This window comes from Salvelinus sp. IW2-2015, linkage group LG32 (assembly GCF_002910315.2).
Source record: "Salvelinus sp. IW2-2015 linkage group LG32, ASM291031v2, whole genome shotgun sequence".
Lineage (NCBI taxonomy): Eukaryota > Metazoa > Chordata > Actinopteri > Salmoniformes > Salmonidae > Salvelinus > Salvelinus sp. IW2-2015.
The window spans coordinates 19,867,409-19,893,616 of record NC_036871.1 but is presented as its reverse complement, the minus strand read 5'-3'; the positions used below and the strand labels follow the sequence as shown (position 1 = coordinate 19,893,616).

The window sequence follows — 26,208 nt, the reverse complement described above, 5'->3', positions numbered from 1 at the left end:
AAATGGAGTGAAGAAAAAAAAGCAATAAATAATATATTTTCTCTGCTGCATAGATGAATGGATGAAGGATGGTGATGCGATTAGCAAGCACATGTAATGAGCACGTTAGCTAACTGTGAATTATTTACATGAATTGTTACATCAAAGATTGACACTACCTAATAGCTTGATTTGTATTCACCTTCCCAACAGTAGTTCCACATTGCATGCAAAGCAAGCCTATTCTCTAGTGCAGCAGTCATTTCTACACTTCAGCTCATAATTGCCTGTTCGGGTATAGTGATGTGGGAGATTCACTGAATAAACTGACCTTTAACTAATGTATTTGAAAAGAAATTGTTATTAATAGACTACATATTTTATTAATCTAATAATACAATATATTTTCAGGTTCCTGGAACTGGTACATGTGCAGATACAGTACAGGTTGTGTCCTAAATGGAATAGCTAAATGGAATAGTGCATTACTTTTGACCAGACACCAAAATAATCCCTAGAAGGGGAAATAACCTCTGACCTGTTAACTCATGGTGTAAATGCTGTTTATATGGTTAGACTACTTCTAGCTCTGCTATTAATAATAGTACAATGTGATGTCAGTTATGTCACTTACTTGGCCTTTGTACAATACAGTTACAGTACCTGTGAAGGCATCGATGGTGGCTGCAGTGCTCTGCTGCCTGCCTCTCTGGGCAGCTACAGTGATGGTGTATTCTGTGCCTGGCTCCAGGTCATTGAGAGTGGTGGTGGTCACGTCCTTGGGGACAGTAACCTCCATGGTCAGCCCAGAGGAGGAGGTGTAGGTGACCATGTAGTGGTCGATAGGCCCCTGGACCACCCCCCACAGCAGGGTGATGGTGTTGTCTGTGGACGCCGTCACAGTCAGGTCCATGGGGACATCTAGACCTGAAACACACAGTAAAGAGTAGTTCAAGTATAATCAACATACAAATAAACATATTTTTATTTAAGATTAAATACTTTACTGCCATACCAACCGAAGTTGTTAGGAATTTGATTTAGTGCAGCTAATAAAACAAAGATACAAAAATACACATACTGTACCTAGACTCATTTGCATAGCCTATAAATAAACGCATGTACAGTAAATTATATTTTGACGCGGTTTTTTCATGCTTCAATGAAATTCAAACAAACAAAACAAAAGAGAACATGGTGGTGATCACTGATTAGCACAGATGAGCCAGGTGATTAACTCACTTACCAGTTCTGGCGTTCATTGTGGCAGGAGAACTCTGGTTGGTGCCAAGCATGGCCGAAATACCAATGCCATACTCTGTACCTGGCAACAAGTCTGTGGGTAGAGAGGGAGGAAGAGAGAGGTAGAGAAAGGGAGGAAGAGAGAGGGAGAGAGAGCGAGGGAGAAAGAGAGTGTGTATGAGAGTATGACAGATGGACGATGAGAGACACAAGACACCGGGCCAACTATTGATTTTAATTAGTATGTGAATAGAAAACGATTAAACATTAGCTGGTGATGTGAATGAATCTCTCCATGCAATACCCTGGCGGACAATACAGTATGATGATATTAAAGAGAAAGAATTAGCAAGCAGATGGAGCCTTACAGACCTGCCTATTAAAAACTGCATTAATAATGAAGGGCTTGCCAAATACCCTGTTCATCAATATGTTTTCTTAAGATTTGTGTTAACCTTTTTTCAACCGCATAATTAATCAGTAAAGTAAAAATCGCTATTACATCAGTGATCTTATAAGGTTACAGAAATGGAGAAAGGAAAGCATTGACAGCTGTCATCCCGCAGACAATGCTTTCCCCTATTCTGATATTCGCTTTACATAAGACACCTGAAGACAGACATCTGAAAACTCATGTCTGGAAACCTATCAGTACTTTGATAAACATTTTAATAAAATCCACGACATTAGAATCTCGCTCAGTTATTCAACAGACGTCCTGATCATATTACACTATAGTACAGCATGAACGTTATCTTATATATATTTTTTACCCCCTTTTTCGTAATATCCAATTGGTAGTTATGATCTTATCCTATCGCTCCCCAAAGGACTCTGGAGATACCAAGGTTGAGAGTCATGCATCCTCCGAAACATGACCTGCCAAGCCGCGTTGCTTCTTAACACACTGCTCGCTTAATCCGGAAGCCAGCTGCACCAATGTGTCAAAGCAAACACCATCCAACTCCCAACCGTAGTCAGCTTGCAGGCACCCAGCCCGCCACAAGGAGTTGCTAGAGCACAATGACCCAAGGAAATGGCCCCCGGACTAACCCTCCCCTAACCCAGACAACGCTGGGCCAATTATGTGCCGCCCCATGGGGCTTCCGGTCATGACCGGCTGTGACACAGCCTGGGATCGAACCCGAGGCTGTAGTGGTGCCTCAGCACTGTGATGCAGTGCCTTAGACCACTCTGCAACTTCGGAGGCCCCACATTATATTATTTGTCCTAAAAACAGAGGTGTAACATGAACTAAAGTTATCCCCACCTGTGAGTGTGGTTCTGCTGGTGGGTCCATCGTTGCGTGGAACGATGACCTTCTCGTACCGGTCCCCTGCCAGGGTGCTGTAGACCACCTGGTACCCCTCTACTTCCGCCTCGCTGTTGTCCCACTCCAGCTCCAGGGTGGTGGAGGCCTTGGACAGCACCTGCAGGTTCTTGGGTGCGTCGATCTCTGAGAGGAACAACAGAACTGACAATGTTGGGGCCACTGAGACCAATCATCAGAAGTGGGACATGGTTTCCACATGCAGTTTCATCAGTCAGTCAGATAGTAAAACAGGATGATATGACCATAGAAATAGAACATCATTATAGATAATAATAGATTTTAAAATAATACATTCAAAGCTACACTTATTTAGATGGCTATGACTGGTATTGTTTCTGCCCTGAATACATCTTTAAAAAGCATGCCAGTAGGCCTACATGTTTGGCATTCTTTCATGTATTTGTAATGGAAGACATTGTGAAAATGTAAAGAGCTTAACAAATAGTACAGTATATTTGAAGGATGTCGAGTTATGTGTACAGTGCTGTTTGTGTTCACATGAAATAGACTTAATCCATCAAACATGGCATGCACAATGATATAGAAGCGGCTGGTTGTATGGTCCAGCTGTTTTTGACGGTCCTCACCGGTACTGAATTCTGTGGAGATGGTTCCACTCTCATTGCCCTTGCGAACACCACTGATGGACACCTCGTAACGCGAGCCTGGTCTCAGCACCTGCAGGGAGTACTGGCTGAGTGTGGGCTGCAGACGGAAGGTGGTCTTAGGCCCGTCCCCCCCCACCAGACCATAACGCAGTACTATCTGGTCGATCTTAGCCTTGGGATTGGTCCACTCCACGAAGGCCACCGTGTCCGAGACGTCACGCACTATCAGCTGAGTCGGCCCATCAATCACTGTAAGGGATAGCATAGATAAATATGGAGACAGGGTTCATGATCTAGAGATCCATATGGGTAGTTAGCATACATTACCAGTCAGAAGTTTGGACACCTATTCATTTCAGGGTTTTTCTTTATTGTTTCTATTTTCTACATTGTATAACAATAGTGAAGACATCAACACTTTGGAATAACACATGGAATAATGTAGAAAACAAAAAAGTATTAAACAAATCAAAAAATATTTTATATTTGAGATTCTTCAAAGTAGTCACCCATTGCCTTGATGACAGCATTGCACACTCTTGGCATTCTCTCAACCAGCTTCATGAGGTAGTCACCTGGAATGCAATTCAATTAACAGGTGTGCCTTGTTAAAAGTTCATTTGTGAATTCTCTTTCCTTCTTAATGCGTTTGAGCCAATCAGATGTGTCGTGACAAGGTAGGGGTGGTATACAGAAGATAGCACTATTTGGTAAAAGACCAGGTCCATATTATGGCAACAACAGCTCAAATAAGCAAAGAGAAACGACAGTCCATCATTACTTTAAGACATGAAGGTCAGTCATCCGGAAAATGTCAAGAACTTTGAACGTTTCTTCAAGTGCAGTCACAATGATGAAACTGTCTCTCATGAGGACCGCCACAGAAAAGGAAGACCCAGAGTTACCTCTGTTCCAGAGGATAAGTTCATTAGAGTTACCAGTCTCAGAAATTGAAGCCCAAATAAATGCTTCACAGAGTTCAAGTAACAGACACATCTCAACATCAACTGTTCAAAGAAGACTGTGTGAATCAGGCCTTCATGGTCGAATTGCTGCAAAGAAATCACTACTAAAGGACACCAATAAGAAGAAGACTTGCTTGAGCCAAGAAACACGAGCAATGGACATTAGACCGGTGGAAATCTGTCCTTGGTCTGATGAGTCCAAATTTGATATTTTTGGTTCCAACCGCCATGTCTTTATGAGACGCAGAGTAGGTGAACGGATGATTTCTGCATGTGTGGTTCCCACCGTGAAGCATGGAGGAGGTGTGATGGTATGGGGGTGCTTTGCTGGTGATACTGTCTGTGATTTATTTAGAATTCAAGGCACACTTAACCAGCGTGTCTACCACAGCATCCTGCAGCGATACGCCATCCCATCTGGTTTGTACTTAGTGGGACTTTCATTTGTTTTTCAACATGACAATAACCCAACACACCTCCAGGCTGTGTAAGGGCTATTTGACAAAGAAGGAGAGTGATGGAGTGCTCCATCAGATGACCTGGCCTCCACAATCACCCGACCTCAACCCAATTGAGATGGTTTGGGATGAGTTGGACTGCAGAGTGAAGGAAAAGCAGCCAACAAGTGCTCAGCATATGTGGGAACTCCTTCAAGACTGTTGGAAAAGCATTCCAGGTGAAGCTGGTTGAGAGAATGCCAAGAGTGTGCAAAGCTGTCATCAAGGCAAATGGTGGCTACTTTGAAGAATCTCAAATGTGAAATATATTTTGATTTGTATAACACTTTTTGGTTTACCACATGATGTGTTATTTCATAGTTTTGATGTTTTCACTATTTTTCTACAAGGTAGAAAAAAATTTAAATAAAGAAAAATTCTTGAATGGGTAGGTGTGTCCAAACTTTTGATTGGTACTGTATGTACAATTCACACTAATACGACATGAGGTAGTCATGTCTAGTTGTGTACCAAACAGCACCAGAATTGATACAAAAACACTGATTTGCACATTTAGAAACGTAAGCTTAAGAGAAAGTGATACTAGGAAGAGCAGTGTGCAGGTTTCACTTTTCTTTAAAATTATCGCTTTGTTCCTATGCACCTGCAAGAATATATACCAGCTATACCATGTGAGTACCTTTCTGAAATTTGAATCACATTTAGAAAGGTAAAATGAAGGTGTTGGCAGTGAATGCAGTTAATTAATTGCTGACCATGTAAAACAACACAAGAGACTTGGGGCGTTATAGAAATAGCTACTGAAAATACATCCAATAATCAAATTGTTTCCATGTCAATTGTGTGGATCCAACAATAATTAGATTACGTCTGGGAAAAAAACACATTATGCTGTTGGCTATATGAGCATTAAAAAAACATTATTGGAGGTGGGGGAACATTTGCTGCAGTGTAGATCTACTGAACAGTACACTTATTTTATAGCATTGTCATTCTGGGAGGGAACAATGTCAGAGTGGTGATTAGTCACATGTCTGATTAGTCACATGTCTCTCAGAGTGTGCTAATTGGCTTTCCTTATAATTAACTTGTTTTTCACTGAGGCTGCAGCAGGGAACATCTGCTGCTTCAACAGACCTTGTAACGAAGCTAAACCTATCCCATGCTTCTGACCCAAACATTAACACCTGGAACACCTACTGTACCTGACTGCGAAACTCTTCTTGCAGCAAACCTGACAAAAAAGAGCGTATGATGTTTCCTTGAAGATCGCATAAGGGGTTTCAAGATTCTTGGCCAAGAATTAATTCCCTCATTCCCTCACCAGAAATTTGATATTGATTTCTTTTTTTTCTTTCCTCGAAGAAGGATGCCTAAATCTTTACGCCCAGAAATAATTTAGTGACTTCAAATGTGTCTTTATTTATCCAATAAGGTATCTGCGGGTGGATATGTTGAAAAATGTATGAATGCTCATGAATTATGAATGCCTACTTAATTACAACTGACAGTGGGCCAGGGTTGGAAAATGAATGGTGTTTTCACTGCGGACACGTAATTTGAATTGTTATGGAAACGTTCAATTGAATCTAATCCTACTGTCTGGAACTGTCACTCKGAGGAATTCCTGGGTGAAGTTTACATTAAGTGCATAATTGCTGGCAGACCAAGCCATTCGTCAAGGTGACATTTTCAATTAGTCTCAGCTGTGTGATGCATGTGGTGTGTGTGAGATTTGTATGTGTGAGTTCCCCCATCTTGAGTGGTCTTTGTCTGAGCTACACGGATTAGCCTAAAGACTGTCACATGGTGAGAACAGGGTATGGGGTGGGGATACTGGAACATATAGAGACAACATATGAGAGGCAAAGAGACTCATTTTCAGTGACACATGGTTTAGCCTGAAAACTATGGGACTTCCTAATATGGATGCCATACAATGAGACGTCCACAGGTCTACGCCCTCAAACACCCACAAGTAAGGATATTTCTACAACCGAATGTTTATGTATAATAGTAGATAGATAGAAGTTTGATAATGATGGATTTGTGAGGTTTATGGGATCACCGACGAAACCATACATACATGTGGTGACGATGGCGGATACGGGCTGGCTGCGGCCCTGGTCCCTGAGAGCTACCAGGTTGACGGTGTACTCCTCCCCTGGTCTCAGGCCTGTCTGGTGGAATGAAGTAATGGTGCTGGGCAGCTGGGCTGTCATCCCTCCATCATTGTCCTGTCAGAGAACACAGACAGGCAGAACCCTCCGGCTTCACTTGGGCTCCTCTTGTCATATACAGTATAGTTTCCAAATGGAACCCTATTCCCTATATAGTCCACTATTCTTGACCAGGGTCAATAAGGCTCTGGTAAAAATGTGTGCACTATAAAGGGAACAGGGTGCAATTTGGGACACACTTTCTGGCTTCACTTGGGCTCCTCTACTACTGCATTTGGGGCACCGACAGTTTTAAATCAAATTTACTTCAGTTCTACACATTTTTCTATCATATGCTATCTGAGAGCCCCCATTCTCCAGGGGGAGCCACAACCTCCCACCCCAAAAAAGTTCCAGTTCGTGCCTGTTCGGTAATCTGGCCCTGGTCCTCTCATACATACACAGGTAAACAATCCCACCTGCTGTTGATGGAGGAGTGTGAGCTACTCCCCCAGACAGCTGTTTATGCAGAGGAAGGATCTGAATAAAACTCAACCCTCACTGCTCTGACGGGCACCAAGTTATGGCATCTATAAATATGATTCTGCTTGCGTTGGTTGTTCTTTTGGTGGTTAATCTCCAGGTCTTGTTAAGAGTTCTGTGCTAAATGACTTAGTAGAAAGTGTGATGTACACAATGTTTGATTGACAGGTTGATGATTGATAGGTGCAGTGTAATGTGTTGATTTTTTGGTTACTGGCCCAATGGTCGAACAGCTAGGCTACCTGCTGACTGTCTGACTGAAGTGAACCATCCTGATAAGTACATTGGTATGATAATATTGGGTAAAAAAAACKGTGAATATACAGTATTAATTCCAGGGTCACTTTGTCTCAGATAAAGGCTGTTGGTGTGGGGTGACTCAGTGGGCGAGCTCTCATCTCTTTGTGCTTTTGGCACTGTGAACTCTTGTTTGTCCCCAGCCGCCACTTTTATGCTCACATCCATTACGTTATTGTTAATCTTTTCTTTTGGATTAAATCCAGAGGGGTTGAGACTCTGACTTCTAATATGATTTCTAAGKGACGACGTTGAGTTTGAACTCAGACCCCTTATGGAGAAGGAGCTAGCTAGCAGAGTCTACTGTAGTAGGCAGCCTCACACCCAATGATGTAGATTAAAGTGCACTGTGACCCAAATACTCCCATGTCGCTTTGTATTCATAGTCTGTCACCTCCAAAAGAGCTTTCCCGAGTTTGTTTCCATGGCATTTATGCTTTTCATCTAAAAGCCTCAGCTTTAAGTCCTTGAGCCCAGCCAAACTTCTATCCTCCTAGCTAGGAACACCTAAAGGAGAAAGCCAATTATAGAGAGAGGGACTGAGGATAAGAGTACCTGGTGTTTATAGAGGGAATTAAAGGGAAAGCTCTCCTAACTTTGAACCTGTAGCTAATATGGCTATGGGTTTGAAAATGGCTCCTGCTTGCTGATCCACCTAATCGTCAATAAGCCTTGGGCAATCCATCATCTAATTTGGTAGACTTTAAGTTGGAGGGTAAAACATCTATCCCCTCCCCAAATGTTCCGCTATTTCTACCATCCAAGAGTAAAAATCTAACCATGGATGGGCATATCAAAAATATATGATAAATATAGGAATATAATATATAATAAATATAGGAATATAATGTTGCTATTTGAAAAGGAACTCTCCTGAGATGTAAGCAGACTGAGTTGAAAATGACAGGTTTTATTGTACAGTGTGTTTGTTGTTGTTGTTCAGCATACTGCTGTGTACAGTGCCACACTGCTGTTCCCAGAACATCGCCAAACCTGAATTCTTTCATCTCTATCGGGAAGCTGTTCTTGAATACATTTTTCTTTCAGAAATACTGTAGGTAAGGTAGATGTCAACATTTGTATGGTTTTGATTAATGTTTTATACAAACTTCTGTTTTGTTCAAATTCAAACCAGTTTTCCACCAATCCCTAGGCAGAAAGATTTTCTGCATGGTCGGGGATCCTAGAGATAGGATGGCAGGTAGCCAATTGCTCCTGTAAGTCACTCTGGATAAGGGCATCTGTTAAATGTAACAAATGTATGTAACAATATGTCTACACTGTAACAACATTCATTCATTCAAATGTTTAAGGATGTAGCCAGTATTGAATAAATATCTGTCCTCTCTGTTGGTGAAACCTTACCTTTGGAATGAAGCTTATTTCCCAGCCATCAAACGAGTAGTAGAATGGTTGCCACTGCACCTCCACGGATGTCTCTGTGATGGATTTGAAGACTAAACCGTCTGGATTTGAGAGATCTTTGAGGCAAGGAGAGCTGTATTATAGGCCTCCATCTTCTGTATGCTCAATAAATCTCCCTTTTTACAGAGCTTTCCATGCATAGGGGCAGGGGGAAGAGGACCTCACCCTGTGGCTAAAGTTTCTTTTTTAGTGGACTACAACAGGCCAGGCAGCAGGTGCACATCCATTATCTTTGAACAAACTGTTTAATACAGTAATTGTTTACATGGTCCCTATATAAAATGTTTCTTCATTAGGTCATCTTTGAGCTATAAACACATAATGAATACACAACATGTCCAGATACAGTACATCAGTCATATGAAACATAAAATAACTATGCAAAAAATGAACTATGCAAAGCTTAATAATTATATTATAGGGAGAGAGAAAGAAACTTGAGCATAATTGCATGAACATACTCCTGTCTCTATTTACTTGATCATTTCAAAATTAGTGATAATATAAGAACCAGGAGTGTTGCCTGCTGATGAGAGTTGTAATTTTTTAGCAAAGGCCCAATCAGTCCGTGACAGATAATTGAATGTTTACTGTATAAACATGTTCTATTCTGGGCCTGAGTGAGAGTTTTGCATATGTCTGAGAAATATTGACTGGAAACTGAGAGCCTGCAGAAATTTGCCAATCTGGCATTTATACCCAGCAGGTGGCAAGAGTCTAATCACATCCTCTTGGCAAAGATGGGCCTCCTCCTTCCAACAGGATTTTTCTCAAAACTTGTCTGTGAAAGTATGTGTGAGTTTTTGCGTTGTTGTTGTGGAAAACCTAAGTGCCCAGATTTCAATGGTGAGGACAAGGTGCCTAGTGTATACAGTATAACAATGGTTGTTTTGTTTGTAGGTAAAATTTACGTGACATGTTTCAATTCTGGCAAGTAGCATTTTTTTTCCATAGCGTCCATAGTGGAATCACTTTTGTGTGTGAAAAGTTTCAAGTGTTCTGAATGGGGATCCTAATAAATCAACTCAAATCAAAAATCCCTCCCCGGTCTGTGATGGTACAATAAACCTTCTAAGACCACTTTCCTGTAAAAGAAGAAGTATGATAAGTGGAAACTGGATGTCTGTATGTTGTAGTACTCAGGTTGACACCTGAAAGGAAACCTAAGCAGAAAAAAATTGGACCTTGTGGAGAACTTAAGCAGAGGTCCCAAATAAAATAGTAATAGAAAATGGCTGCCTGTTGTACTCACAGGTTGATACCTGAGCATTGGCAGGAACACTGATGACGTTGTTGAGCACAGCGTAGACGTTAATGTTGTACTCGATGCCAGGCTCCAGGTCTGGAATACTGCAGTTGGTGATATTCCCAGGGACCCTGATCTCCAGCTGGACCCCACCTGGGCTGGTGGCCACGTAGGTGACTAGGTAGTCTGTCATCAACACCAACCCCTCCCACTCCAGGTCAATGGTACGCTCTGTCACTCCCCGCACACGCAGGTTCAGATCCGGAGCCACTGTAGATGAAATGTTGTTTGCATAGTATGAAATCAAAACCTTGCAAACTTGAACTTCCATGCATTATATTGCACCTACTGTAGCCAGTGAAGACTGACTTACTTATTTTCACTTAGGTCCCACTTGACCCACATGTACTGTATAAACAACACATTCTGATGTGCACTTGACTTCCAAATGTGTGTTGAAATCACCCAAAGTGACCCAAAATGCAGAGGAAACAAACAGTGCAAGACCTGTTCATTTTAACTTACAATACCCCAGTGGTGCCACTACCACAACTAAGCTTGTATATGAGAGTGGATTTGTGGAAGGGATTGATATTCTTGGGGGAAACTGGGACAGAGCCATGCCATAAGCCTGAGATGGTTTGAGTGTAGAATGCAAATGAAGCCCTGCATAAACAGGAGTGTTTAAGTTTACAGCTCAATCAGAGAGAGTGAGTAACAGATCTTGTCCTGAAGGCAGCTAGTGGTGTGGGACTTTCCTCTGTAGATTGGGCTCAGTGGTGGTGGTGGTGGTGGAGCATTAAGCCCTCCTAGGGGAGCCGTTGAGGTACTTGAGGAAGAGTTTGAGTTACTTCCACACGCACACGACAGATGGAGCCGAGCCTGCCTCCTCCTCGAGACTGACCCTGGAGTGAGGAGCGGCATCCTGCGGCATCACTTAGGAAGATTTATCGCATGGACCAGATTCAGTCTTAAGTAAGACACAAAAAAGGGAACCAGTAGTAAGGTGATTGATATGGGGTATAGGGAGTGAGCACATTAACTAAGCCTTATAACAGAATGAAGAGAGTCTCCACGTGAAGCCAATGCTTAGATGCTTAGAGCAACGTTTCTTCTGAAGGGCTTTGGCTACATCCCAAATGGCACCCTATTGTCAATTATAATGCACTTCTTTTGACCAAAACCCATAGAGCTCTGGTCAAAAGTAGTGCACTATAAAGGGAATAGGATGCCATTTGAGATGCTGTCTTACTATTGTATTTTTTTTTTAAATTAGGGGGTAGATAAGCTTTAATTTTGCCGACAGATTGTGGGTTCTATGAATGTAATTTCCAATCCCCCATATACATATATATCTGTATTTATATTTTTTCCTAACCCTACTACCCCTCCCTTAATTGGAGTAAACTAATGGACTATACTTAGGCTTCTACTTCCAGCGTATACATACTATACATATATACAACTTTTTTTTTCTTTCTTTTTAGTCCCACCCTTCAGCTACACTCAGCCCCTTCCATCTAGTTCTGAAAACCATCCAGTGATTACTAAATGCCATATATTTTTCAACTGTGCTGTAATGTTTCACAAAAGTTCTGAACCTTTTCATTCTCATAGTTTCTACGTATTTAAATCAAATCAAATTGTATTTGTCACACCGAATACAACAGGTGTAGGTAGACCTTACAGAGAAATGCTTACTTACAAGCCCTTAACCAACAATGCAGTTCAATTAAGAAAATATATATATAAAGTTTTTTTTTTAAGTAACACAATAAAATAACAACAACAAGGCTATATACAGGGGGTAGCTGTACCGAGTCAATGTGCGGGGGTACAGGTTAGTCGAGGTAATTTGTACATGTAATGGGTAAAGAAACGTCCCCTCTCTCCACTGGGATTCTCTGCCTCTAACCCTGTTACAGGGGCTGAGTCACTGGCTTGCTGGTGCTCTTTCATGCCGTCCCTAGGAGGGGTGCGTCACTTGAGTGGGTTGAGTTACTGACGTGATCTTCCTGTCTGGGTTGGCGCCCCCCCTTGGTTTGTGCTGTGGTGGAGACCTTTGTGGGCTATACTCGGCCTTGTCTCATGATTGTAAGTTGGTGGTTGAGGATTTCCCTCTAGTGGTGCGGGGGCTGTGCTTTGGCAAAGTGGGTGGGGTTATATCCTTCCTGCTATTGGCCCTGTCCGGGGGTTTCTTCGGATGGGGCCCCAGTGTCTCCTGACCGCTCCTGTCTCAGCCTCCAGTATTTATGCTGCAGTAGTTTATGTGTCGGGGGGCTGGGGTCAGTTGGTTACCTGGAGTACTTCTCCTGTCTTATCCAGTGTCCTGGTGAATTTAAGTATGCTCTCTCTAATTCTCTCGTTCTCTCTTTCTCTCTGAGAACCTGAGCCCTAGGACCATACGTCAGGACTACCGGGCATGGACACCTTGCTGTCCCCAGTCCGCCTGGCCTTGCTGCTATTCCAGTTTCAACTGTTATGCCTGCGGTTACGGAACCCTACCTGTCCCAGCCCTGCTGTTTTCAACTCTTAATGATCGGCTATGAAAAGCCAACTGAGATTTATTCCTGATTATTATTTGCCATGCTTGTCATTTATGAACATTTTGAAAATCTTGGCTCTCTCTAATTTTCTCCTTCTCTCTTTCTTTCTCTCGGAGGACCTGGCAGGACCATGCGTCGGGACTGCCGCCCGTGGTGACTCCTTGCTGTCCCCAGTCCGCCTGGCCTTGCTGCTATTCCAGTTTCAGCTGTTCTGCCTGCGGTTATGGAACCGCCCCCTGTCCCAGACGTGTTGTTTTTCTACTCTTGATGATCGCTATGAAAAGCCAACTGAAATTATTCATGATTATTATTTGACCATGCTTGTCACTTATGAACATTTTTGAACATCTTGCATAGTTCTGTTATAATCTCCACCCGGCACAGCCAGAAGAGGACTGGCCACCCCTCATAGCCTGGTTCCTCTCTAGGTTTCTTCCTAGGTTTTGGCCTTTCTAGGGAGTTTTTCCTAGCCACCGTGCTTCTACACCTGCATTACTAGCTGTTTGGGGTTTTAGGCTGGGTGTCTGTACAGCACTTCGAGATATTAGCTGATGTACGAAGGGCTATATAAAATAAAATTGATTGATTGATTGACTATGCATAGATAATAAACAGCGAGTAGCAGCAGTGTAAAAACAGTGTCAATGTAAATAGTCTAGGTGGCCATTTGATTAATTGTTCAGAATTGGGGGTAGAAGCTGTTAAGGAGCCTTTTGGACCTAGACTTTGGTACCGCTTGCCGTGCGGTAGCAGAGAGAACAATCTATGACTTGGGTGACTGGAGTCTTTGACAATTCTTTGGTCCTTCCTTTGACACCGCCTAGTATATAGGTCCTGGATGGCAGGAAGCTTGGCCCCAGGGATGTATTGGGCCGTACGCACTACCGTCTGTAGTGCCTTATGGTCGGATGCCGAGCAGTTGCCATACCAGGTGGTGATGCAACTGGTCAGGATGCTCTCCCAGTGCTGCCAAAGGTGCTTCAACAAAGTACTGAGTAAAGGGTCTGAATACTTATGTAAATGTGATATTTCCGTTTTTACATTTGCAAAAATTTCTAGATACCTGTTTTTGCTTTGTAATTATGAGGTATTGTGTGTAGATTTAATACATTTCATAATAAGGCTGTAACATAACAAAATGTGAAAAAAGTCAAGGGGTCTGAATACTTTCCGAATGCACTGTATATTCTGGAGATTATTTCATATTTTTTGCTCATTTAATTTAAGGCAGAGCCATAAGTAAATGGTAAATGGGATATGACTAAATTTAATATGGTTGATTTTTCCACAAATAGACAGGTTTTTACCTTTCCATGGCAACAAGTTCTAACTTTCTACTAAAATGTATTGTAGTGAGATTGTTTCTTTCTTTCGGGATATTAATACTGAGTATGTCCACTCAGACCATTTTATTGGTAAACTACACAGTATCGATCCAATACGTAATATGGTAAACTTATCATAGTTAGGTTGTTATCCAGGGAGATTAGATCAATTATCTAGATCCTCTATGAGGCTGTGCAGGGACCCAAATTGCGAATTAAAAAGAAAACATATAGTCAGTGTACAATGACAACCTTTGTTTTTAAGCCCCGTATTTCTAACCCCTTGATATTATTGTTGGATAAAATTTGAATAGATAACATTTCGATGGCCATAATAAATAGATATGCTGACAGTGGACAACCTTGCTTCACTCCCCTTGACAGTACTGTCTGAGAAGTAGTCATTATTTACTATTTTACAACTGGGGTTACTATTCTCCAAAATTTAAATCGTCCAGGCATTTTTATATAAATTCAAGTCATACTTTATCAAAGGCCTTTTCAAAATCAGCTATGAATACTATGACACAGTCTTTGAGACAGGCCAGACCCTCCCTCCAGTACAAGGCCTACAGTATATCTGCCTCTCATTAGTCACAGAGAACAGCGTCTACCCCCCAAGCCATAAGACTGCGAAACAGTTAAACAAACGGCTATCCGGACAATTTGCATTGACCCCCTTCCACTGGGTCTATGCACTGGACTCTACCCACCCACTTACACATACTACACTGATACTCCAATACACTCACACACACTACATATGCTCACACACACCAAACACACACACACACATACATATTAACGCCCCACACACACACGCAGGCACGCACACACACAGTTTCACACTCTTTCACACTTTTCACCTACGCTGCTGCTACTCTGTTTTTTATCTATCCTGATTGCCTAGTCACTTTTACCCCTACCTACATGGATATATTACCTCAATTACCTTAACTACCTCGTACCGCTGCATATTGACTAGGTATTAGAACTCCTTGTATATAACCTCGTTATTGTTATTTTATTGTGTTACTATTTCCTTTTTTATTTAGCAAAATGTTCTTACTTTTTAACTCTACATTGTTGGGAAAGGGCTTGCAAGTAAGCATTTCACAGTTGTATTCGCTGCATGTGACAAATACAATTTGATTTGATTTGGATGGATCAGCAGAGGGAGGATGGGAGTGAACCATTGTACCGCTGCACTGCGCTACACTGAGGGTCAGGAGGGTCAGGACTCTGGCATGATGAGGCCAATGCCCCACAGCACAGCTGAGTACCACATCACATCACTGTTTTCTGTTTCCATCCATTTCACTTATTATTGCTCACAGCAAACAGACTCGCTGCTTGACTGATCTTCTTTTTACGGGGCAGCGAATAACTTATGAAAGCGTAATTAGAGTTTAGTGTTTTGGGACTGTTTATCAGAAATTCTAAATAGGCCAGAGGTCATCGTATTACACAACATTATGGAAGATTGTTGCATTGTTTAAACTGCTGTAATGAGGTTATCCTAAAAATGACACACAACATTGAAGTTAGCTATGCTTTTTGGAGTGAATACATTAATGAGGACACAGTGAAGACGTGTGGCTCCGGAGGAGGCTAAGCAAAGCTACTTCTACCTCTGGTAGATTGAGCTATCGATTCCAAATTCATATTCTCTTCCATCACTCATTTCAGTTGAGCAATAATGGAAAAGGGTGATACAAAATGCAGGTGTCATGAAGACTGAGTAGAAAAATCAATTGTCTATTTAATGCAGCTGAGCTACTGTATGAAAGTTGAAAGTGTAGGTTTTGTCAAAGAATGTTTGAAGTCAAAATTGTTGGTTCTATTTCTGTGGGGCATTCTGGAAAGGCAAGGTCATTGATGTGTTCTCTCTGGCTGAAAATGTCTGTCAGTCAGTGAACAACTCTGTTAACAAGAGGAGGGGACAGGATTGACAGGCTCACATGCAACCACCTGACTACTAGTGAGAGCTCCTATACAGTATTTCTCTGGCACAAACTTCAAAACCATTTGCATTAGGTACAGTTGAAGTCTAAAGTTTACATACACCTTAGCCAAATACATTTAAACCCAGTTCTTAACAATTCCTGACATTTAATCCTAGTAAAAATTCCATGTCTTAGGTCAGTTAGGATCACCACTTTATTTTAAGAATGTGAAATGTCAGAATAATAGTAGAGAGAATGATTTATTTCAGCATTTATTTCTTTCATCACATTCCCAGTGGGTCAGAAGTTTACGTACACTCAATCAGTATTTGGTAGCATTGCCTTTAAATTGTTTAACTTGGGTCAAACGTTTCAGGTAGCCTTCCACAAGCTTCCCACAATAAGTTGGGTGAATTTTGGCCCATTCCTCCTGACAGAGCTGGTATAACTGAGTCGGGTTTGTAGGCCTCCTTGCTCGCACATGCTTTTTCAGTTCTGCCCACACATTTTCTATAGGATTGAGGTCAGGGCTTTGTGATGGCCACTCCAATACCTTGACTTTGTTGTCCTTAAGCCATTTTGCCACAACTTTGGAAGTATGCTTGGGGTCATTGTCCATTTGGAAGACCCAATTGCGACCAAGCTTTAACTTCCTGACTGATGTCTTGAGATGTTGCTTCAATATATCCACATAATTTTCCTACCTAATGATGCCATCTATTTTGTGAAGTGCACCAGTCCCTCTTGCAGCAAAGCACACCCACAACATGATGCTGCCACCCCCGTGCTTCACGGTTGGGATGGTGTTCTTTGGCTTGCAAGCATCCCCCTTTTTCGTCCAAACATAACGATGKTCATTATGGCCAAACAGTTCTATTTTTGTTTCATTAGACCAGAGGACATTTCTCCAAAAAGTATGATCTTTGTCCCCATGTGCAGTTGCAAACCATAGTCTAGCTTTTTTTATGGCGGTTTTGGAGCAGTGGCTTCTTCCTTGCTGAGCGGCCTTTCAGGTTATGTCGATATAGGACTTGTTTTACTGTGGATATAGATATGTTTGTACCTGTTCCCTCCAGCATCTACACAAGGTCCTTTGCTGTTGTTCTCGGATTGATTTGCACTTTTTGCACCAAAGTAGGTTCATCTCTAGGAGACAAAACGCGTCTCCTTCCTGAGTGGTATGACTGCTGCGTGGTCCCATGGTGTTTATACTTGCGTACTATTGTTTTTACAAATGAACGTGGTACCTTCAGGCATTTGGAAATTGCTCCCAAGGATGAACCAGACTTGTGGAGGTCTACAATTTTTGTTGTGAGGTCTTGGCTGATTTCTTTTGATTTTCCTATGATGTCAAGCAAAGAGGCACTGAGTTTGTAGGTAGGCCTTGAAATACATCCACAGGTACACATCCAATTGACTCAAATTATGTAAATTAGCCAGAAGCTTCTAAATCCATGACATCATTTTCTGGAATTTTCCAAGCTGTTTGAAGGCACAGTCAACTTAGTGTATGTAAACTTCTGACTCACTGGATTTGTGATACAGTGAATTATTAGTTAAATAATCTGTCTGTAAACAATTGTTGGAAAAATGACTTGTGTCATGCACAAAGTAAATGTCCTAACCGACTTGCCAAAACTATAGTTTGTTAACAAGACATTTGTGGAGTGGTTGAAACACTTAGGTTGGAGTCATTAAACCTTGTTTATGTAAACKTCCGACTTCAACTGTATATTTGTTTTGGGGGGTTAAAAACAATTGTGAAAACCTTTTAGTCATGCATAATCATTTTCCAATGTGAGACATTTTAGGAAAGTGGTGGAGTCATAATGACTAGAATTATGAATGATAGTGATGTTAAGGCAATTAGGATGATGATAGGTAAACTCATCATGTGAATGCAGCTGCTTTGTTTTTACATTTTCACATCGCCAAATGCCTCATTTAAATTCCATAGTCTCATTATTTTCATAGTAGGAGAAAATGGGGCTACAAAAGCATATCCTGATTTTTCTACTTTGATAATATGAAACACTTACAATGCAGGCCACCCTATGAGTCCTGAATAAGCGCTGGTAATTGAATGGCCTCTTTTTGCATTCCGCAACCTCTCCCACACGCGCCTCTGCTATTTTACCTCTAATTGCAAAGAAATAAGCAATTTTAGATCCAGGAGGTTCTGCTGAAAATGAGGTAGAGTATAGGTAGTATAGGCTCTTTTTCATTTCACTTGTGAGATGACAGATGTCTATAGCAATAGGAGGAATCAGTACTGGCGCACCGGGATATGGGGAGTGGTGGGAGGGGGAGAAACTGCGTTACCTCAGTGGGAATCAGCAGCCTTTTTCTGAGAACTAGCTATGAATCCAGGCTAGTGTGATTCAGATATTGCTTCAGTTAATGTGACTTTTGACAAATGAATGCTGTTACACAGCAAGCCATCACCAACGTTATAGCTACTATTTGAAGCACAGAGGGGCTGCAAGAGGTGTTTGACTACTGTTTTGTAGGGCAAGATCTGTGGATTCAGCTGCTATTGCATGGAGAATATTGCTATTATCTGTAAAAACATAATTCTTGGAAAYATTTGTCAGATACGCAGGCTTAGATATCCCCAAAGAACCAAATGCAGACTGAGACAACTTCTTACCATAACCTCTGTGAATATTCGACCTGTCACCAAATGAATATAGTTGATTCAGAGTTCGTTTTGATATTTCAACCTGTGTATCTCCCGGGTGGCGCAGTGGTCTAGGGCACTGCATCGCAGTGCTAGCTGCGCCACCAGAGTCTCTGGGTTCACGCCCAGGCTCTGTCGCAGCCGGCYGCAACCGGGAGGTCCGTGGGGCGACGCACAATTGGCATAGCGTCGTCCGGGTTAGGGAGGGTTTGGCCAGTAGGGATATCTTTGTCAGTATGTAAAATGTAATAAAATGTATGCACTCTACTGTAAGTCGCTCTGGATAAGAGCGTCTGCTAAATGACTAAAATGTAAATGTAAAAAAAATGTGTCCTGATCGTGTCTGGTGTGGATAGACAAAATCAACATTCAAGCGGACTCAYGTGCATGCCCGTTCTAGTCAGCATATTAGGCTAATGCTTGTCTCATATAACCAAATATGCACCCATATATCCAACCTAAGAAACAACAATGGCAAAATTATAAAGGTAAATAATTCTCTCAGAGGAGCTACTGTATGTTTTCCTGTTGTTCCCTTTCTCTCACCTAAAGAGCAGTCGTCTCCAGCAAAGCCCTCTTGGCAGGCACAGAAGCCCTCCTTACAGATGCCCTTCTGACTGCAGTTGTTGGCGCAGTAGGCCAAGGAGCAGTCTTCTCCCACGTATCCCGGGCGACACTGGCAGGTCCCATTGGTGCACAGGCCCTGGTCAGAGCAGTCATTGAGGCAGCGACCAAGCGTACAGTCCTCTCCAGTGAAATTCTCCTCACATATACACTCCCCGTCCATGCACAGCCCTCGACCGGAGCAGTCCTCCGGGCAGCGGGGCTCCGAGCAGTTGTCCCCTCCGAAGTCGCGGTCACAGACACACTCGCCCTCCATACACTCTCCCTGTCCGGAGCAGTCGTCTGGGCAGCGAGGCTCAGAGCAGTTCTTGCCCGTCCAGCCGTACTCACACACACAGCCACACAGGTCCATGTTGAAGCTGCCGTGGCCACTGCACTGGGGGATGAAGTCCAGGCGACCTAGAGGAAGAAAGAAAGACTCAAAATCACATCACTAAATATACTGTATGGTTTACTAATGCTAACATCGTCTGTATCGTCAGTGTACATTTTTTAAAAATGTAACAGTGTAACAGTGTAAAATAAACCTATGAACTTTAGAAACGCTGTATAACATTGTTCTCAAGCTGTGTCCACACCCATTGTATGTCGTGATCATAATATAGTGGCTATATCTAGAAAAGCCAATGTTTCAAAGGCTGTGCCTAAAATAGTGTATAAGATTTTCAGACAAAGGGTTTTGTAGTGATTCCTATGTTGAAGATGCAAAAAAGGTTTGTTGGTCTGATTTGTTTTTTTGTTGATGTGCACTTGATGCATTTATGAAATTGTTTCTTCCTGTTATCAATAAGCATGCATCTATTAAAAAACTGCCCAGCAAACAGGAGACGTCCTGAGGACTTTCGGTGATGTTCCTATGAGGTCCCTTAAGGGTTTTGGCGCGACGTTATCCCACTGACGTTCTTAAACATTCTAAGAACGTTGCTTGATGGTCCCAAGGGAATGTTCGCTGGGGGACCTTTGTCTAGTTCCCTGTAAGTTACCAGGACTTCGCTGAAGACCCTGTCAGGACCATGTCAGGACCTTATTAGGACGTTCTCTTTTACTAGTCTTTCGGATGTCACGTGATGGTTCCACGTGATGGTCCGAAGGGAACATTCTCTGGGGGACCTTTTTATAGTTCCCTGTTTGTCCCGGGGACCTTTTTAAGACATTTATTTGGACGATGTGTGATGGTCCCCTAAAGGTCCCCTGAACATTCGTGTGGTTTTGTCAGGTCCCCGTTGTCCCGGGGACATCCCCGAAGATGTTTTTACGATGTTCTTTGAACTTTGTGTCATGGTCCCCCGAAGGTCCCCTGAGCGTTCTTAGGACATTGTGTCATGGTCCGCTGGAGGTTTTTGTCACTTGATGGTCCCAGGTGTCCCAAACCATTATAAGTAAAGTAATGGTATGGGGGTTTTAAGGTAAGTGGTACACTCTTTCATCAATAACAACATTTGACATAATCACTTAATACTGCCTTTTCAATATGACCCCACCTGGGATTCATAAAATATCTTTCTAACCACCAGGTGATGTCCCTGGRACAAACTGGGAACTAGACAAAAACATCAAGGGGGCCATGACACAACATCCCAAGAACATTCAGGGGACCATGACACAACATCCCAAGAAAGTCCTAAAAATGTCCTCAGGGAACAACCGGGAACTAGACAAAACGTCCAGAGAACCATGGCACAACATTCTAAAAACGTCCCCATGACCAACCGGAGAACGTKTCTTTGCGACCATCAGGTGACGTCCCTGGGACAAACCGGAAAATAGACAAAAACATCCAGGGGACCATGACACAACGCCCTAAGAATGTTCAGGGGACCATGACACAACATCACAAGAAAGTCCCAAAAATTTAATTGAGGTCGTCCCCAGGACAAATTAATTAGACAAAACCTCCAGGGGACCATGACACAACGTCCCAAAAGTGTCCCCGTGACAAACCGAGAACTAGACAAAACCTCCAGTGGACCATGACACAACATTCCAAGAACCTTCAGGGGACCATGACATAGCATCCTATGAAAATACCGGGGCCAATAATTTCCCGGGGCCAATAAGGAACAAGACAAAAACTTCAGGGGGCCATGACAACGTTCTGACGACTTTAGGTGACCATTTTGTGACGTCCCAGAAACGTCTGTATGACTCATTGTTTGTTAAGGCCCCCTGGATAGATGAGGAATTCAAAAGCTGTTTTGTTGAGAGAAATGAGGCAAAGGGAGTGGAAAATATGCCAGGCTGCACATCTGATTAGCAGACATATTGTACATTTAGAAATTATGTGACTAAACTGAACAAAAATAACAAGAAATTGTATTATGAAACTGAGATGATAAAAAGCTTTGGAATACTTTAAAGGACATTATGGGGAAAAACACTAATTCAACTCCACCTTTAATMGAATCAGATGGAAATATTATAGTGTTAAAAATACGAAATCGTCAGTATAATAATATAGTATAATAAACTTACATAGCTCTGACAGACATACTTACCCCACAAGACATGCCACCAGGGGTGTTTTCACAGTCATCAAGTCCAAAACAAATTTAAGGCAACACACAGTATTTTATAGAGTCGTGGTTACATGGAACTCCCATTTCAAATTACACAAGCAAACAGCCAAATTTGTCCCCCCAAAATTTAAACAACACCTCACTGCATGACACCCCTTCGCTATCTGACCTAAATAACTTGTATGTATAGCCTATGTCAACTGATATGTATGTAAAGTACCAGTTAAAAGTTTGGACACACCTACTCATTCACRGGTTTTTCTTTATTTGAGCTAATTTCTACATTGTATAATAATTGTGATGACATTATAACTATGAAATAACATATATGGAATCATATAGTAACCAAAAAAGTGTTAAACAATGTTATATGTGATATTCTTCAAAGTAGCCACCATTTGCCTTGATGACAGCTTTGCACACTCTTGGAATTCTCTCAACCAGCTTCACCTGGAATGCTTTTACAACAGTCTTGAAGGAGTTCCCACATATGCTGAGCACTTGTTGGCTGCTTTTCCTTCACTCTACGGTCCAACTCATCCCAAACCATGTCAATTGGGTTGAGGTTGGGTGATTGTGGAGGCCAGGTCATCTGATGCAGCTCTCCATCACTCTCCTTGCTAAAATAGCCCTTACACAGCCTGGAGGTGTATTTTGGGTCGTTGTCCTGTTGAAAAGCAAATGAAAGTCCCACTAAGAGCAAACCAGATGGGAAGGTGTATCGCTGCAGAATGCGGTGGTTGCCATGCTGGTTAAGTGTGCCTTGAATTCTAAATAAATCACAGACAGTGTCAGCAGCAAAGCACCCCCACACCATCACACGTCCTCCTCCATCTTTCAAGGTGGGAATCACACATGCGGAGATCATCCGTTCACCTATTCTGCGTCTCACAGAGACATGGCGGTTGGAACCAAAAATCTCACATTTGGACTCATCAGACCAAGGACAGATTTCAACTGGTCTAATGTCCATTGATCATGTTTCTTGGCCCAAGCAATTCTCTTCTTATTATTGGTGTCCTTTAGTAGTGATTTCTTTGCAGCAATTCKACCATGAAGGCCTGATTCACACAGTCTCCTCTGAACAGTTGACTATTCTGTTACTTGATGTGTCTGTTACTTGAACTCTGTGAAGCATTTATTTGGGCTGAAATCTGAGGTGCAGTTAACTCTGATGAACTTATCCTCTGCAGCAGAAGTAACGCTGGGTTTTCCTTTCCTGTGGCGGTCCTCATGAGAGACAGTTTCATCATAGCACTTGATGGGTTTTGCGACTGCACTTGAAGAAACTTAAAAAGCTCTTGACATTTTACGAATTGCCTGACCTTCATGTCTTAATGTAATGATGGACTGTCGTTTCTCTTTGCATATTTGAGCTATTCTTGCCATAATATGGACTTGGTCTTTTTCCAAATATAACTATCTTCTGTATACCACCCCTACCTTGTCACAACACAACTGACAGGCTCAAATGCATTAAGAAGGAAAGAAATTCCCCAAATAAACTTTTAACAAGGCACACCTGTTAATTGAAATGCATTCCAGGTGACTACCTCATGCAGCTGGTTGAGAGAATGCCAAGAGTGTGCAAAGCTGTCATCAAGGCGAAGGGTGGCTACTTTGAAGAATCTCAAATATAAAATATATTTAGACTTTTTTGGTTACTACATGATTCCATATGTGTTATTTCATAATGTTGACTGTTATTCTACAATTTAGAACATATTTTCAAATAAAGAAAAACCCTGAAATGAGTAGGTGTCCAAACGTTTGACTGGAACTGTATGCAAGAATGAAATTGATATACTGTATATGACTGAATGTAGGCATATAGTATAGGTCTCTGTCTTAGTATTTTGTGATTACAGGACCTTTTTTATTTCTATATTCTTCTTTTAAATTAATGTAGCTCTGTCCTTGAGCTCTTCTTGTCTATTGTTGTTGTCTATTGTGTCATGTTTTATGTGTTGTGTGGACCCCAGGAAAAGTAACCGCTGCTTTTAGAACAGCTAATGAGGATCCTAATAAAATAACAAATCGCAAACCCCCAGGCTTTATATCCTCGTGCTATTTTCTTGAACCAAGATGCTCAGTAACTGAATAAATGAAAACGTAACATTCCACATTGGCCTCAAAGTAGCCTATGACCAGGGTACAGTAACTCTAATAATAGTGTCAAGCTGTACTATTATTCCCTACTTACCCATGGCTGAACTCTCCTCACAGCCACAGTTGCCAGAGCTGCACTGGACTCTGAGCAGCGACACCTCTCTCTCCAGCATCTCGATGCGGGTGGCCAGCTGCTGCATGGTGTTGGCTGCGGGACAGGCGCAGGCCTGTTTGGGGATGTTGATGCGGTGGGTGAAGGTGACCTGGCTGTCTGTGTCCACTGTCTGCTCTGTGAACTCTGTGGGGTCCTCCCCACCCCCACTGGACATTGCTCCCCTGGAGGCCTGACTGGGTGGAGGCGCTGCTGATTCAAGATCCACAGAGCACAGAGACTCCAGGGGAACATTGATGTTGTACACATGGTTGAAGACCATGGGCTGCTCCTTGATTGTCTGGTTGTTAAGTGGGCTGGTGGGGCCACCTGGAGGGGCCTGTCGTCTGACCCTGGTGATCCGGACCAGCTTTTGCTCCTCACCGGATAGGGATGGAGCAGCCTGGGACTCCAGAAGGAGGAAAGCCAGAGCCAGGCCCAGCAGCCAGCCACGTGCAGGGGCCATGGTGAAACACCACAGCGTTAGAACCATGGGCCTAGCTAGGGCTCTCCTGACACCACCGTAACTTCCGGCAGACTTCTGATAGGATCTATAGAGGAGAGAGAGATGGTGGTAGTTGAGTGGTGGTAGTTGAGCAGTGGGTTGGCGAAATGGAAAATAGTATTTGATCTATTGTGAAAGAATAATTGCCTTGGAAAATAACTGGATGCTTATGGGACGTTTCGAATCCTTAAATATACGTATTTCTGCACACAACACCAAATATTTGATCTTTCTCACAGGGGAGGGATGTTGAAATATTGAGCACATAGAACATGTTGATATGGATTCAATAGAGCCTGGCTTTAGTGATTTTTCCTTCCACTGTAATCCTCTCTCTCCAGCAACTGGGCTTGAGGACAGGAACAAACTACAGAATGAATCATATTGAGGGACTGATTCCTGTCTAGAAAAGCCTGTGGTCAGAAAGTGATTATCTGCGATTACATTTTTCCATCTCTGTTAGACTAGACGGAGGGATTTTCTCAAAGCTCAATCAGCAGAATAAAAATGTGAGACGTACACTATACGACACACGCTTAGTATCAGTTCATGGAGAAATAATTACTTTGTACGAGGACACAAATCAGGACAGTATGTAAGGTTATGTCTCAAAGATGTATCTGTAGGAGGTCAAACACAGCATGCCAAGAAGCCTACAGAGCMTTTTCAAAAGTTTGTATCTGATACTGAAAATGTTCTTGTTATTTTTTGTTGTTGACGAAAGCCCCTTTGTGAAGTGAAAGGGAAGTCAACCTTTCATGTTATTTCCTTGTTTTGTATCACAAATCAGGGCAATTCCCCTTGACTACATMTTTGAAACCAACCACAGGTATGATCTTTGGTTCTTTGTCTTTACTACAAATCTTTTAAGGTTACTTATGACCACGCTACAGCCTCAAGGTGAGAGCACACAACAGATGTGGTCCATGTGTGCTGATGCTGAACTGAAATGGTCATTACACAACTAAAGAGGTGTGTAAGTCACTCCAGGGATTTGAGAGGCGGGAGATCCTGCATGTTCAAATATACTGTGTGACGTACTGTAACATATCAGGCTCGCCTGCTATACCTTTATATACAGCTTTGGCCTTGGGAACGGGTACATTATTAAACCTCCCCCCACCTGTAGAGAATGGGAAATGTTCCCACCTCTCCTCATGCGAAAAGATCCCGTTTGACACGATGCAAGCCATTTAACCAGCAAATCCACCAAATAAATGAGAACCAGAAAGATGAGAAAGAAATCAAATGGACAAACCCAACTGGAACATTATTTTCACACCCATTAAGTAGTGCAGGGTCCCTTTGATTAAAGTGAAAACGTGGTACATGCAGTCCTAAAGTCAAAATGGCATATTCAATTAATGGCCCGGAATGGCTCTCTGACTCACTCTCAACCACACACACAGGGACTTGTATAATGGTCTTGCTCCTCTATGCCACAGCAACTGAGATACACCAACATGCCCCCATTGCCCTGCGCTCCAGCTCAGGAATCAGGGGCATTGAGACTATGGGCTGCATTTGTTGAAGTTGGATAGAGATTCGATA

At 42.3% G+C, this 26,208-nt stretch overlaps 1 protein-coding gene across 2 annotated transcripts in view; it reads right to left on the bottom strand.

Annotated features, from left to right (window-relative positions):
* The window catches only part of tnr (tenascin R (restrictin, janusin)), a 55,204-nt gene extending 30,512 nt beyond the window's left edge, over positions 1-24,692 (bottom strand). Inside the window, exons 1-9 of one of the 2 annotated variants that reach the window (XM_023977952.3) lie at positions 24,096-24,692; positions 19,299-19,775; positions 10,262-10,525; positions 8,950-9,065; positions 6,672-6,822; positions 3,142-3,411; positions 2,492-2,695; positions 1,226-1,315; positions 643-906 (exon numbers count right to left, since the gene is read on the bottom strand). In XM_023977952.3, coding sequence (XP_023833720.1) covers positions 643-906; positions 1,226-1,315; positions 2,492-2,695; positions 3,142-3,411; positions 6,672-6,822; positions 8,950-9,065; positions 10,262-10,525; positions 19,299-19,775; positions 24,096-24,645 — 2,386 coding nt within the window. In that variant the 5' untranslated portion in view covers positions 24,646-24,692. The remainder of the gene's footprint in view (positions 1-642; positions 907-1,225; positions 1,316-2,491; positions 2,696-3,141; positions 3,412-6,671; positions 6,823-8,949; positions 9,066-10,261; positions 10,526-19,298; positions 19,776-24,095) is intronic. The other variant, XM_023977953.3, reaches the window with a different exon arrangement.
* Between the last annotated feature and the right edge of the window lie 1,516 nt (positions 24,693-26,208).